This window comes from Molothrus aeneus, chromosome 7 (genome assembly GCF_037042795.1).
Source record: "Molothrus aeneus isolate 106 chromosome 7, BPBGC_Maene_1.0, whole genome shotgun sequence".
Taxonomy (NCBI): Eukaryota; Metazoa; Chordata; class Aves; order Passeriformes; family Icteridae; genus Molothrus; species Molothrus aeneus.
In genome coordinates, this window is record NC_089652.1 from 7,850,427 (window position 1) to 7,863,273 (window position 12,847).

The 12,847-nt window shown below is 37.9% G+C and overlaps 1 protein-coding gene across 7 annotated transcripts in view; it reads left to right on the forward strand.

Moving 5' to 3' along the window:
• GULP1 (GULP PTB domain containing engulfment adaptor 1) overlaps positions 1 to 12,847 on the forward strand; it is a 144,754-nt gene that overhangs the window by 115,285 nt on the left and 16,622 nt on the right. For 4 of the 7 annotated variants that reach the window (XM_066553234.1, XM_066553237.1, XM_066553236.1 and 1 more), the window contains 3 exons: positions 1,297 to 1,413; positions 1,765 to 1,857; positions 11,150 to 11,374. In XM_066553234.1, coding sequence (XP_066409331.1) covers positions 1,297 to 1,413; positions 1,765 to 1,857; positions 11,150 to 11,374 — 435 coding nt within the window. The remainder of the gene's footprint in view (positions 1 to 1,296; positions 1,414 to 1,764; positions 1,858 to 11,149; positions 11,375 to 12,847) is intronic. The other 3 variants (XM_066553238.1, XM_066553240.1, XM_066553239.1) reach the window with 1 other exon arrangement.

Sequence of the window (12,847 nt, forward strand, 5' to 3'; positions counted from 1 at the left end):
CTTGGAGTGAGGGGTAATGGTTAACAGGAGACAGCCTGCCTTTTAACTGGGACACAGCTTTTCATGCCACTATGGTGTCTTGCAACTTAGATGCGTTAAATTAAGCAAGAATCCCTTTCTTCAGTGATCTGAGCTGGTTTTCTAGGATAATTTCTCTGACTGCCCAGCATTCCCCCATCCTGGCAGAAGCATCTGCAATGCTCTCGGAGAACAGGCTCCATCCCACCAGGCTTGAGATGTTTGCACAGCTGTTTGCAAAGATTACTGCAGCTCTGGGGCTGAGATACCCTTGCAGGCTTTTCTGCTGATGTGTCAGTCTCTGGTTTAATGTTGGGGTTTTTGTGTGTTGTTTGTTTTTTGGGATTTTTTTATTATTTTTATCACAGCAAGGTTCTCCCTTCTTTGTCCACCCCTTTCCCTGCCACATCTCTCAAGTTTAATACCACAAAGCACTCCCAGACAAGTCACTGCACTAAGAACAGACATTCTCTGGTGTCTGAGAGTCTATTTACTTTCTGTGCTCAAGTCCTAAGCAAATGGGGTATCCATATGTTCACCTTTTATTGGTCCTGCTTTGGAATCACTTGCTTCTGAACCTTGGTGTCCTTCAGCAGCTTCCTGTAGGCTTATTTTACCCCCATCATTTTTGACAAAGATATTCTGCACTGACTGTATAAACACATCATAACAAAGGATATTAATCAGCATAGAACTAGTAAATTATTATACTTTGCACATACAAATGCAATGTCTGTGGATTTTTTTTCTGGATATATGTAGTTGGAAATAATTGGGCAGTTAAATACTTGTCTGCAGTATCCTGAGTGAGCTTTTATAGTACTCACAAAAATAAGTGTTGAAATCCAGATGTAAAATCAATAGGGGTCAAAATATCCATTGGCATGAAAACATTATTTCATTAAATCTAAAAGACTTAATTTCATGATTGTACAGGCTGTTATGCTTCAGAAATGATCAGGAAAAGCCATTGTGCAGTATGGTGTCCGTTTTTATGGAAATTGAAGACATAATTTATACTGTTCAGTCTCCTTTCTTATCCAAAGTATTTTTACATTCATTTTACACATTTTTACAGTCAAAATGCTTTCATAGCATTTTGCCAAGGTATTTTGCTGAAGGGTGCTTGTGATGCTCCTTTGTAGCGTTGGCTTCATGGTGGACGGGGCAAAGCCTTTGCATTTGATACACAGTATAAATTTTGTGATATTGTGAAATGAAAGGATCTCCAGCAAATCTTCCTAATTTACTAATTTCAGTCTTATGTTTTATGTAAAGGCAGAAGAGATAACTTTAACAATTGGTCAAGCATTTGACTTAGCTTACAGGAAATTTCTGGAATCCGGAGGAAAAGATGTTGAAACAAGGAAACAAATTGCAGGTTTACAGAAAAGAGTAAGTTCTGAACTATTTTGTTCTTTCTAAGAGATAAAAGTACGTGCTGCTGTATTTGTATTATCTGCTTTTTATGGAAGCATAATTTCCAGCATGATTCTCAGATTGCTCGCGTAAAAAAAAAAAGACTGAAAAAAAATCTGTTAAAAAAATTTCATGTTTTGCTGTCCTCTAAGGACACAAAAAAGAAAGTTTGAATTACAGAGGATACTGAAAATGTTTTATAGTCAGATAAAGAGTTAAAGCTTGATTCTAAATCACCAGATCTCTGATGAAACTTATGTTCAGTGGATGCTGTTGTTGAAATCCATGACTGTCCCAATAGCTGTTGAATAACCACTTGCTTTGTAGATTCAAGAATTAGAAACTGAAAATGCAGAACTGAAAAATAAAGTTCAAGATCTGGAAAACCAGTTAAGAATAACACAAGTGCACGCATCTCCAGTAAGTACCTGACATAACTCTTGTGTCTGGGGTCACTCTGTGTTTATAATCACTTGATGATCATTCTGAGCGTCCCTGCTGCTCCCAGAGATTGCCATTAGCATGCAGTGATCAAAGAGCACGTCTGCTGAAGGGCAGTGTCACTAACAGTGACAGAGGGACGAGCCAGCAGAAGTGCAATTGCAGTGTCTCCAGCTGTGGCTCTTCCATACCTATTTGTTGCTGCCTGAGGACAATAAATGCTCACTCGAGTAGAGAGCTGAATGTGCCAGCTGAGGGTGAAAAACTGTTCTGCACTGAAAGGATCCGGTGCCCAAATGCTGCCTGAGAGTTCCTCACGCCTTTGTCACAAGCACATGGTCACCTGTGGCTGACAACCTGCCTGCCAAGAGGTCCTTGGGTCTTGGCAGCTAATGCTGGGTGGTTGGGAAAGAGGAGCACAAGGATGGGTTCCTCGCTGGAAATCCCAACAGCTCTGCAGTTCCTGTAGGTGATCAGGACAGAAGCTTGTTAAAATTGCTGACTGGCACTTCCTGACACCTAGGCAGGGCCTCCAACAATGCAGGTTGCACTGCAGACTGCTCCTAATGGCTCCCCTCTTCTCACAAGAGTGTTCCATCTGTACAGCTTTAGGCAGCTAGCAAAATAAATCCAATTTCTTAATGTATGTGTGACAAAATCTTACAAGAGGAACTGCTTTTCAGCTGTGCATTTTGGACTGCCTTGTTCCTGCCTTGAATCTTCACCATTTCCCCTTAAATGGATGTTCAAAAACGTGGGCAGTGTAAAAACATTCTTGCAGTGGTGCTGACAGTTTCTCAGCAGTGTCTGTACACTCTTTATGTTGATGAGATGCTGGTTCCCATGAGGGACTGACATTTCATTTTACTGAAATCTACTTAGAGGAGAAAGCACCATAAATTATAAATACTGTGTAACCACCACAGTGAACATTTTAAATTATTAATATCTTCTCACTTATGAAGCATTCAGTGATAGGTAATCAATTTTAATGCTAAATTTAATATCAAGTTAGTCAATTCTTTCATCTTTTATTTTCCTCAATTGGGATGGCAGTTTGTTTTTATTTATGAATATAATAACTAAATGTATATTTGAATGCAAATAAACAGGCTCTTAAATTCATTGCAAGTAATTATTCTCTTTCATTTAAATTAAAGAACTTGGTCATTTCATTAAGCAAAAAATTGAAAGAAAATTAATAATAATGCCCCAAAAATATCCAGTAGTTTGTGATTTTTGGTGTCTTTTAAGACAATGGTGTTGCATTACATATTAAAGAGTTAAGATCTAAACTTGTTAATTTGATAGCCACTTGTAAACTCTCTCCCTAGAGGGTGTTTTATTGTTAATTATTATTGGTACAGTGAATAGGCATATTGCTTAAATAGCACTTGTGCTGCAACAAAACTATAGATAATGATTGATATTAATTAATTCATTTCAATAATCACTGTTGGCTATTAATTTTTGCTTTTATTTTACTGTTTTATTTACTCCTTTATCTTGAAAATGAAAGCCCCAAACATTTAATGTCACAAATGTTTAAAATTGCAGTAAGAGCCACCTAAGAGCCTGTTCAACATCTGCATCCATTCTGACATGAAATATTTCTATAAATGGATGAGTATTGGACCAGAATGCCCAGGAGGTTGGAGCTCTCTGTAATCATGGAGATGCTGGACCTGAGCATGGTCCTCAACAGCCTCAGCAAATTGGATCCTGCTTCAAGCAGGAGTCTTCCATCAGTTGTGCAACCAAAAATTAAAATGAAACAAAACCAACCAACCAAAACCAAGCTCATTTTTAGGAAAAGGTTTTTCTCAACTCCAGGCCCGCAGCTGTTCCCACCAGGCCCTATAGACTTTGGCACTCACAAGAGGCAGCTTTCAGCAGGTCCTTTTAAACCAGGTCTTGTGGAGATGGTGAATCAGAGCTCTCAGTGCGCTGGTGTCGGAGGAACTCCATGGCAGTGCAACTGTTAGGCTGAGAATGAATGAAGGAATGGGATGGTGAGGTTGTCAACTGACTTCAGTGCAGAGAAAAAGATAAAAATGTTACATTTATACAAATTAATAAATGCAATTAATATATTTTATTATATATTATTTATTAAAGATTAAATAATTATATTTTATATAAATATATAATATTTTAGGAGAGTTTGAGTCCATTAAAAGGATTATCAGCCAATGTGCCTGGAATAGCAGTGAATGTGATGACACGTATCTCCTTTTTTACTACCTGAGCAACAAATATGTATGAAGGAACAAAATTACAAACAATTCATAAGACAATTGATTTCCTGTTATAGTTTACAATTATTGTTTTTCACTTCTCATTCAAATCAACTATAATTGCAAGTATGATTCTGCCAAGTCTCAATTCCTATCAGAAAAAAGAAATGTTGCAACAATTTCTTTCACCCTATTTCCACATGATTTCTGTAATTAAAAAAGGTCACTTTAATTTTAAACTAAATAATTGCAGATTTTTTCTGAATTTAAACTAAAAATATCTGTACTGCTGCTGCTCTGTCTTCAAAATTAAAGGAACAGATCTATATTGTGATTATTTTATCAGAGTAAGCTTTTCAGATCTGCTGATAGTATTTTCTGAAATAAAATAGCTTAAATGAAGCTGAATATGCTGAAGCTGAATATCCAATGTGGGGAATAATACCTTGTTTGAGCCCCTTTCTGAGCACTTTTGGGTGGATGGGGAAAACTTCCTTCCATGAAGATAATGTTGCTATTACATGCTGTGAAAGTAAGATAATTGTCCTTGTGATTTAGAACAGATTTATAAAACTATAAGTTTTAAGTTTTCTTGCATTTTTCATATCACACTGTTGAATCATGCAGGGATGCCAGTGCCATACAACAGCTTTCTGAAGCTTTTCTTAGCCATAAATAAGCATTTTGATTTATTTATATTTTTTTAATCTTTTATGGCTGGAGCTCCTTATCTGGCAGTCCAGCTCTTCTGCATGCTGAGGTCTAGGGAAGGGATTGTTCAGTGGTCAAAGGAAAATTTCAGCCTTGATCCTTGATACCTTATGTGATAAAAGAGCACATGCCTTTAAGTGGCATCACAGCAGTTTGTAAAGGAACTCTCAGTTTCAGAAGGCAGATAGAGATGGTTAAAAGTTGCTTCTGTTTGTGCTTAAACAGTACCTTGGATTTTCCCTGCTTGTGCTTTCCTTGTTGTATCTGGTTGTCTGCATGCTGTTTGTGCTCTCCCAACGTTTGCAGCTGTGCTCCAGTGGCTCCCCTGTCCCACAGGTTGGTGGCTGAGCCCTTGCTGGTCAGTGCCTGGCCACAGCAGCCCCACAAACACTGGGATTAAACAAGGATCCCCTTCCCAGAGCAGGAGGTGCTGCAGAGGCCCGTGCTGGCAGGGCACAAACAAGGCAACAGAAACATGGACATCACTCTGGGCTGTGTCCTCTGCTCCCCCAGAGCCCATCCCAGTGAAGCCAGAGGGACTAAACAGGCACAGGGTCAGGCTGGCAATGATCAGGAGGGTGATTTCCATCCCCAGGAGAGGAGACTTAAGGGTTTTTAGAGTTTATTGCGCCTGTAGTGTCACTCACTGCTGTGACAGCCAGCACATGATGTCACTGCCATGCTTTCTCTGGTGAGGTGCTGATCCAGGACAGGGTGCCTGTCCCACCTGGCAGTCACTGGGAAGCCATGGTACTGTTTGCATGCAGTGCCAGTCTATAATTTCTTTATTCCTGCTTCTGAGGTGCACTGATTAATCATTCTGGACACATTAGTCTTCCTGTTAGTTTTTAATGAAATGAAGAAGGGAGAAAACACTTCAGGAAATTTGAAGTACAGCAGGTGTTTTATTTTTGTATTATATCACTGATTTATGTGGCTTGGGTTTTTTTTTTTGTTTGTTTCTTTTTTAAAAAAGCAAGCCAATTCTGCTCTCTTTGACACCTCAGTCTTCTGATTCACAGATCATTTTCCCACGAGCAGGACCAGATTACATTTCCTGTTTTCACTTCAGTATCAAAAAAAATAGAATGTAAGAGCACCTTTAAACTGTGGATGGATAACTTAATACATGTATGGTTTTAAGCATCTGGTTCACTGCACATTTAAAAAAAAAATTGTTTCAACATGCTTCAGTTCTAAACAGATACATCCAGGCTGTCATTTGATATAAACTTTTCTAACTTCCTGTTGTCACTGAAAATAGGTTTGTAGCTAAATACGAAATAAAACCATTTGCTCAGGATCAAATGTAACCTATCCAGACTTAAAATTCAGATCCTCTTTTACTTCCAAAATGTTTCTAAAACATTTTGCCTGTAGTTTCACAAACTATGACAAAATGTGATATGCCAGGCTAGACTGCAATGTGTGGCTTTGTTGACAGATTTACTTCTCTAAAAGGAGTTTGCCCTGTGCTTACATAATGAATTCTTGGGTAATAGTGTTGAACACTTTCTTTGCAAAGCATAATACTAAAACAGCTTTATTTGCCGATCTTTCACATCAAAATGTGTACAAATTAATGATCTATCCAAAAATCCATCCATGATCTAAGAGAAGAAAATGCAAGCAGTGAATTGTAAGCTTAAAGCTTCATTCTTCATTTTAAGCACAGAATCAAAAATATTTTGAGTTGATAATTTCATAAGAGAGAACATCTTTCCAGCTGAAATATATGTTACTAATTGTTTTAATTAAATTATATTTTAAGTAATTATAGAATTGGAGTATTAGGGAGTTTATTGTGAGTCCTCAGTTGCTCTGTTAAAAAAAAAATTTAAAAAAAATCCCACTTGCATAATAAAAATTGAAAGTAGTAATAATTAAAAAATTTAGGGATGACTTTTTTCTGTCCAGTTTATAAGCAGTGCAAGTTAAAGACTTGATTTGGATGTACATGGAAATTCAGTCTAAAACTCCCTTACTGTTGATTCTTGCATGTATTGCAGTTTTTTGCAAGCCAACTACAGGTTTATTTGAGGACATATTTTAAAATAATACTGACAGAGTGAAATGGGTGCAAAATATGAATAATGCAATTCATTATGCATTTGCATTTTTGCATTGTGTGAATGGGTGAAAAGCACTGACAGCAATCGAGTTCTGCTTTTCAGGGATACAATTGCCATCAGGATTCTCTCCTTGCTTGCTTATTAGTACCACTAGGAAAATTTTTCTGTAGCTGCTCTAAATCTAGCCATATGGCCAAATCAACATCAATCTAATTTAGGTGTTTTTTCTGTCAGTTCATAAACTCTATGGGAAAAATAAAATTTCTTTCTGAACCTATAAAAAAGTCCATTAAGGCAATGAGATCATAGCTGGAAATGAAAGAGAGAAAACTGGATTGTATAATGAAATACTTTTGCATAAAATACACTGTGAAAGTTGAACATCAAATTATCAATCTTCACGCTTTTTCTCTCAGGATATTGTAGCTAATTAGATGTACATTTGCTCAGCACATTCAGTAAATAATAAAATGCTTAGTGATCATGTTTTCTGCATTTGGGTCAATGGTTTTGAGCAGTCCTCCTCGAACTTTGAGGAGTTAGTCCCTCAGATGGATGAGTGTGTTTGCCAATGCAGAAGTGTTATGCAACAGGAACTATCACTTTTTTTTTGGTGTCCTGAGTGGCTCTGTCGAGGACATGCAATCCCAAACTAAGAGTTTCCTTAGTTTGCCTCTGGAGCTGTGCTTCCATGTGCCATGGGAAATGCTGGCATGGAACATTTCTTTTGTCTCCTTTGCACGCACTGCTCAAGTTTCTGTGACTTGTGTATCTGTTGTTTACTTCTCATCTGTTTCAGTGACTTGGCAATGCTTTAATCACTGATCTTTTTTGCATTTGGTCTTGATTATGTGAGGACCATTGGATTCTCATCCTGTTGTTTGCCAGTGGGGACACTGCTGCAGTTTGTGTCCCCAGGAGGCCTTGGATGCTGCTGCTATGTAACTGCAGCCTCCAGATCTCAGCACTGCCCTGGCACAGTGGGCTCACATCATGTCTTACTTGCTGCTGGTCCCACTGCCAGTGCTGCCCAAAGCTGCCAGGGCTCCCTGAGAGCACTGAAATGTGGGAGAAGCAGAGCTGGAGGGCGGCAGGAAGGAGGAGACTGTTGGGAGAAGCAGCCCCAGAAGGATGCGTGTTCTTCCATGCACCATAAATTCTACTAAAGAAGCAGTATGGAATTTATACTCCTTCATCTCCTACATGGAGGTGGTGCAAAACCCCTCCAGTTTTAAGCAGAGCATTAAAGACACTGATTGATTAACCCTTTGCTCCAAGGTTTTGTTGTGACCCTCATTGGAAAGCTTTACCACACTCACGGGAAAACCCCAAGATAGACATTGGAACTGTATGCAGATTTCAAAAACCATTTTGGAATGTGTTTATGCATATCACTTGATTCCTGCTTCCACCAAGATTGCCAAGTGGGAAAATGCACATGGTTTTTTTTTTTCCTTTCTTCAGCTTGTTTAGATTTATAATACTCTGTGTTCAGATGTTTGAGCAGTTCTTCGTGAGAATATAAAATTTTGTTGCATTTATAATGTTAAAGAAAATGGATTTGAAATTTCCTGTGGCATATTTCATGTCACTGAAAAAGTACTAAATGAATTGAAGGTGTAGTCAATTAATGGAACTGCTAATGCTTACACAGTATTTTATGAATAAGTAAGTTATAGATTAGTGAGTGTTCTTAGTAGTCCTGAATCTCAGGAAATGAGCAGGTTCTTGACTAAATGCATAATTTTCAATTCAAGCTTGCTCACCATTGCCTGGAATATAGTTGCAGTTTCCTGCTGTAGTGGTTCTGTATTACCAATTTCAATGTCCTAAGGAGCAAAACCATTTCCTAATTTTATTCTAATTCACACTTAAGTGATTGCTATGTGGCTGTGACACAGAGATTACAAGGTGTCTCTAGACACTGATTGCAAAAAGAAACAATTTTGAAGTGATTTCCTAATGAATAAAACCTCAGTCATGTTACATTTTCTAGTATGATGCAGCACAAGAGCTCATCTTCAGCACCCTTCTCAGCAGAATGAGTCAGAAATTAATCCTTTGCTGGCACATAGTTACATCTAACCATAAAAGAGACCGAGTCCCCTGAACTAGTATGATTATATCATGAAGTAAAATTTCTTGTTGCTTTCTTATGTTAATGGAACAAGGCCCAAATTGGAACACATTGTATCAATGCCACCATTACTGCAGGTCTGAGTGGAAACCTCAGATAAAACACAGTTGCTGTATAAAATGACAATTTAATTATTTTTACTATATTTTCTTCCTTTCTAATTTGGTGTAAGAGTATTAATTTTCATGAGCTACACCCTTTTCAGGTTGAATTCTTTAGAATAAAGGTCTCTGCCTTTCTCCTGCTGCACTTTGTGCATCTGGTGACATTCCCTGTTTTCCATAGTCAAAAACACTTCCCTGCTGCCCCTGTGGTGTCTGTGGGCTGCTTGGCTCCAGAGGGCTGTGAGCAGAAAGCCCATCAGCCTTGCAGATCCTTCTGGGATGAGCCACAGAGCAGCACTCCCAGCACCTGATGGGATCTGTGCTGCTCTGCAAATGAACAATTCCCAGGGAAAATCCATTTTCTGAGCAGGTGCATTTCCAAAACTGCTGTTGGAAGTGGCCACCCCATGGGGCATGTGGTGTCCGAAGTGTCACGATGAGAGCTGTGCCTGCTCCAGTTCAGGGCTCAGATGACACCAGGGCTGTATATTCTGGTTTTCTATTGAATTTTTCCATTGCCTGGATTTGATATATGTTCATCGTCCTCATGGCTTTGCTGCTTGGTGTCCTTTGTGCATTTTGCTGCTTTCTGTGTGATTTTTCATGTGACATTCATGCCTTCTTATGAAAAATCCTTTGCTGTTTTGCATCTCAGGAGAGTACTTGGCTTTCTTAATTACACTGTGTTTTTAAGTCTTTTTAAGCATTGTTATTATTATTCTGAGGGCTGGTTGGTTTTTTGGTTTTTTTTCCATAGTTATGTATGACAGCAAGGATTCCATGGCAGTAATGCACAGTAGCACTGCAACTCTTCTACCTGTAGTCTGGTGATAGTCTTGAAATAATAATCAAAATTCTCTCCTTTAGGTTTTTTTTAATTTCTTTTTATTGATTACCATTCCAAACCCTCCATTTCACAACTCCAGTATGGAAAGTTTTGAAGTTTTGGGATCAAAAGATTTTTTTTTTCTTCTTTAATGCTAAATTGCAACTTTTGAGTAGGGAATTTTGTGGGTTGTTTTGATATTCTCAAGTATGGCATTTGTTACTACATTTAGTCACCTGTACCCTTAGCCAGGTTAATCTGTAGAGAAACTGAGACTCATTTTAAAAGGATGTGAAATGTTTTGTTTTCTACATAACACTGAAAAAAAATAGTTTAAAATAATTGAATCCTGCTCTACTGAGTTATGCAAACTTCTGATGAAATAATCATGACATATCCATTGTGTAACACTACAAGGGGAGCAAAAGCAAGCTTCAGAATTCTTGCTGCACTCACCTGCCACTGCCTCAGCCTGAGCCAGTCACAGGAGTTTAAGCAGGACTGGGTTCAGGGTTTAAGACGCCCTAAAATACCAAACTTAGGGTTTAAGTTTTAGGGTTTAGGACACCTCCAGCCCAGGTGCCATTCCTGCCTTCTCCGTGTGGAACTCTTGGCTGTGGCCTAGAAGAACTTTCTGCACAAGTGTGCAATCCCTCCTGTTAAGATCCAGAGATTAATCTGTCCTCTGAAGATTTTAGCTCAATAATGAGCTGCTCTTTCAACACTGGTGGGATATAAATGGTAGATTTTTCCTCAATCAGTGAGAGAAAAGTCTGACCTGTGCATTAACCAGCACAGTAACTCTTCTCCCCAGACTTGTGCCTAATGCTGATTTACAGGTGCAGATGTGAGAGGTTGCTGATACCTTGTTGGATTTAGACATTTCTTAGCATCTCTCACACACACACTATTGGACAGGTGCCTGATTCCTTTTATTTGGTGTCATGATCAAGGATCAAGCTGTCTTTGTTCCAGTTGGTACTGGGTTACGTCCTAATGTGGCATATCCTTATATTTTGTTGAAATATTTTCAAGTTCTGTATCTTGTAGGTATAGCACTGAACAGCAAGTCGCTCTCAAGCTTTTTTGAAATATGAAATGTGTTTCTTTTTTTTTTCTTCTTTCCCTGACGTTACCATGTTCTGTTCCTCAGAGTGTTTTCTCTTTCTGTGATTCCTTTTCAGCTGCTGCACATAAAGTGTGATAATGATGAACATATGTTTCAAAGACCCTCTACTTTTTTCTGGTGTAACAATGAGGATTCACCTCCTTGTTTAGATATCTCTTCCATTACGCTTACTCCTAGGAGTTCTCCTGACTCTAGACTACCACCTGGATTGTTAATACCACCACCTTCAAAAAGTGGTCTTCCAAAGCCTGCCAGTGAATACAGCTGCCCAAGACCTCGTGTAATCTTGCTGTGCAAAAGCTTTTTCAGTTTTAGTTGGTTTTTTTTTGGCTTTCTTTTGTTCTCTGTTGTGTATTAACTTGTATTAAAAATGTGCATTTTGTACAGTGGCTAAAGAGTAGGGAGGATGAATCTTAGGTTCTGTAGGGGTATTCTTAAAATATGGAATTTGTGAAGAATTACTCTTATTTCTACAGAGCTTTTTCTTTCCCATCCCCAAAACATAAATTCTTACTTTTCCAACATGTTTAAATTAGTCCATTATTTAATGACCTCTGTTATCTGTCAATCTTTTGTTAATTTTTTTTTTTATATGAAGAATAGCAATTTAAAACAATTCTAAAGGTCCAACTGCAAGGGCTTCTTCCCCCCAGGAATTAATAGAAAAGCAATGAGCCATTAAATAACTTTTAGAATACTTTATAAAACTGTGCAAAATGAAGGTTGAAAATTATTTTCAAATATGAAATGGGCATATTGCCTCCTTTTTCATATTCATGTGCTTATACTCTCAACTTTTCTTCCATTTGCAAATAATATTTGGCTTTATTTAGCGACCATCCTGGCTTTCTGCATGTGTTCACTAAATAAAAATGCTTCTTGTCCTCATATGTATTCAAAATACACATTTCTTAATTCAATTACTGTTTTAATGAAACCATATCAGTAGAATCAAAATGACGAGTAAGTGACTTCAACAACATTGAATGTAAAAGGGAAATGAGTCTAAAGTTTGGTTGGTTTTTTTTTTTGCCTAAAAGGCACATTTTATAACTAAATGTAAATGCTGTTTATCTGTCTTCTAGATAGCCATAAGCATTTAGCAAATAATAAGGTTCTCCATTAGTACATATGATCACCAAGAACATTCTAGGTTTGCCCATGGGTGTTGATGGAAATGGAGGTTGATGTAAGCATTTATTTATGCCCTAAAACTGAGTGGGAGCAGATGACATCCAGCCATCTGCCAGACTTGGATTATCCCGGTTCTCTGCAGGGTTAGTGCAAGGTCCATGGGGCACTAACAGGAGCCTGTGGTGTCTAAACTCTGCACTGAAATCTTTTCATAACGTATGATCTTTGAAATTCCAATAATAATTCAAGTCGAGGACAGTAAAAGTTCTGGATGTGTTAAAATCTTGAAAACTGCTTCTTTTATGAAGTTGACTCACCTATGGTCATGATTGGGAATAGCAATGACTGAGAGAATTTTTTTTGAAAAAGGCAAAAATATAAAAGCTACGTGTACAATGTAGATTTTTTTCTTGCTATGTTTCTGTATATCTCTGAAGAAATACCACAGGTTCTTTTGGATATTGAACAGTTATAAATCTCTCTTAATCCAATTTTAAAATATTAATCCAAATTTAAAATATGAATTCAAAACTCCTAAGAATCACAGAAATAGGAAGAAGAAATAGGAAATGTAGGACTTGAGAGCCCTGTGGTTTTTTCCTCTTTTAACAGTGCATTC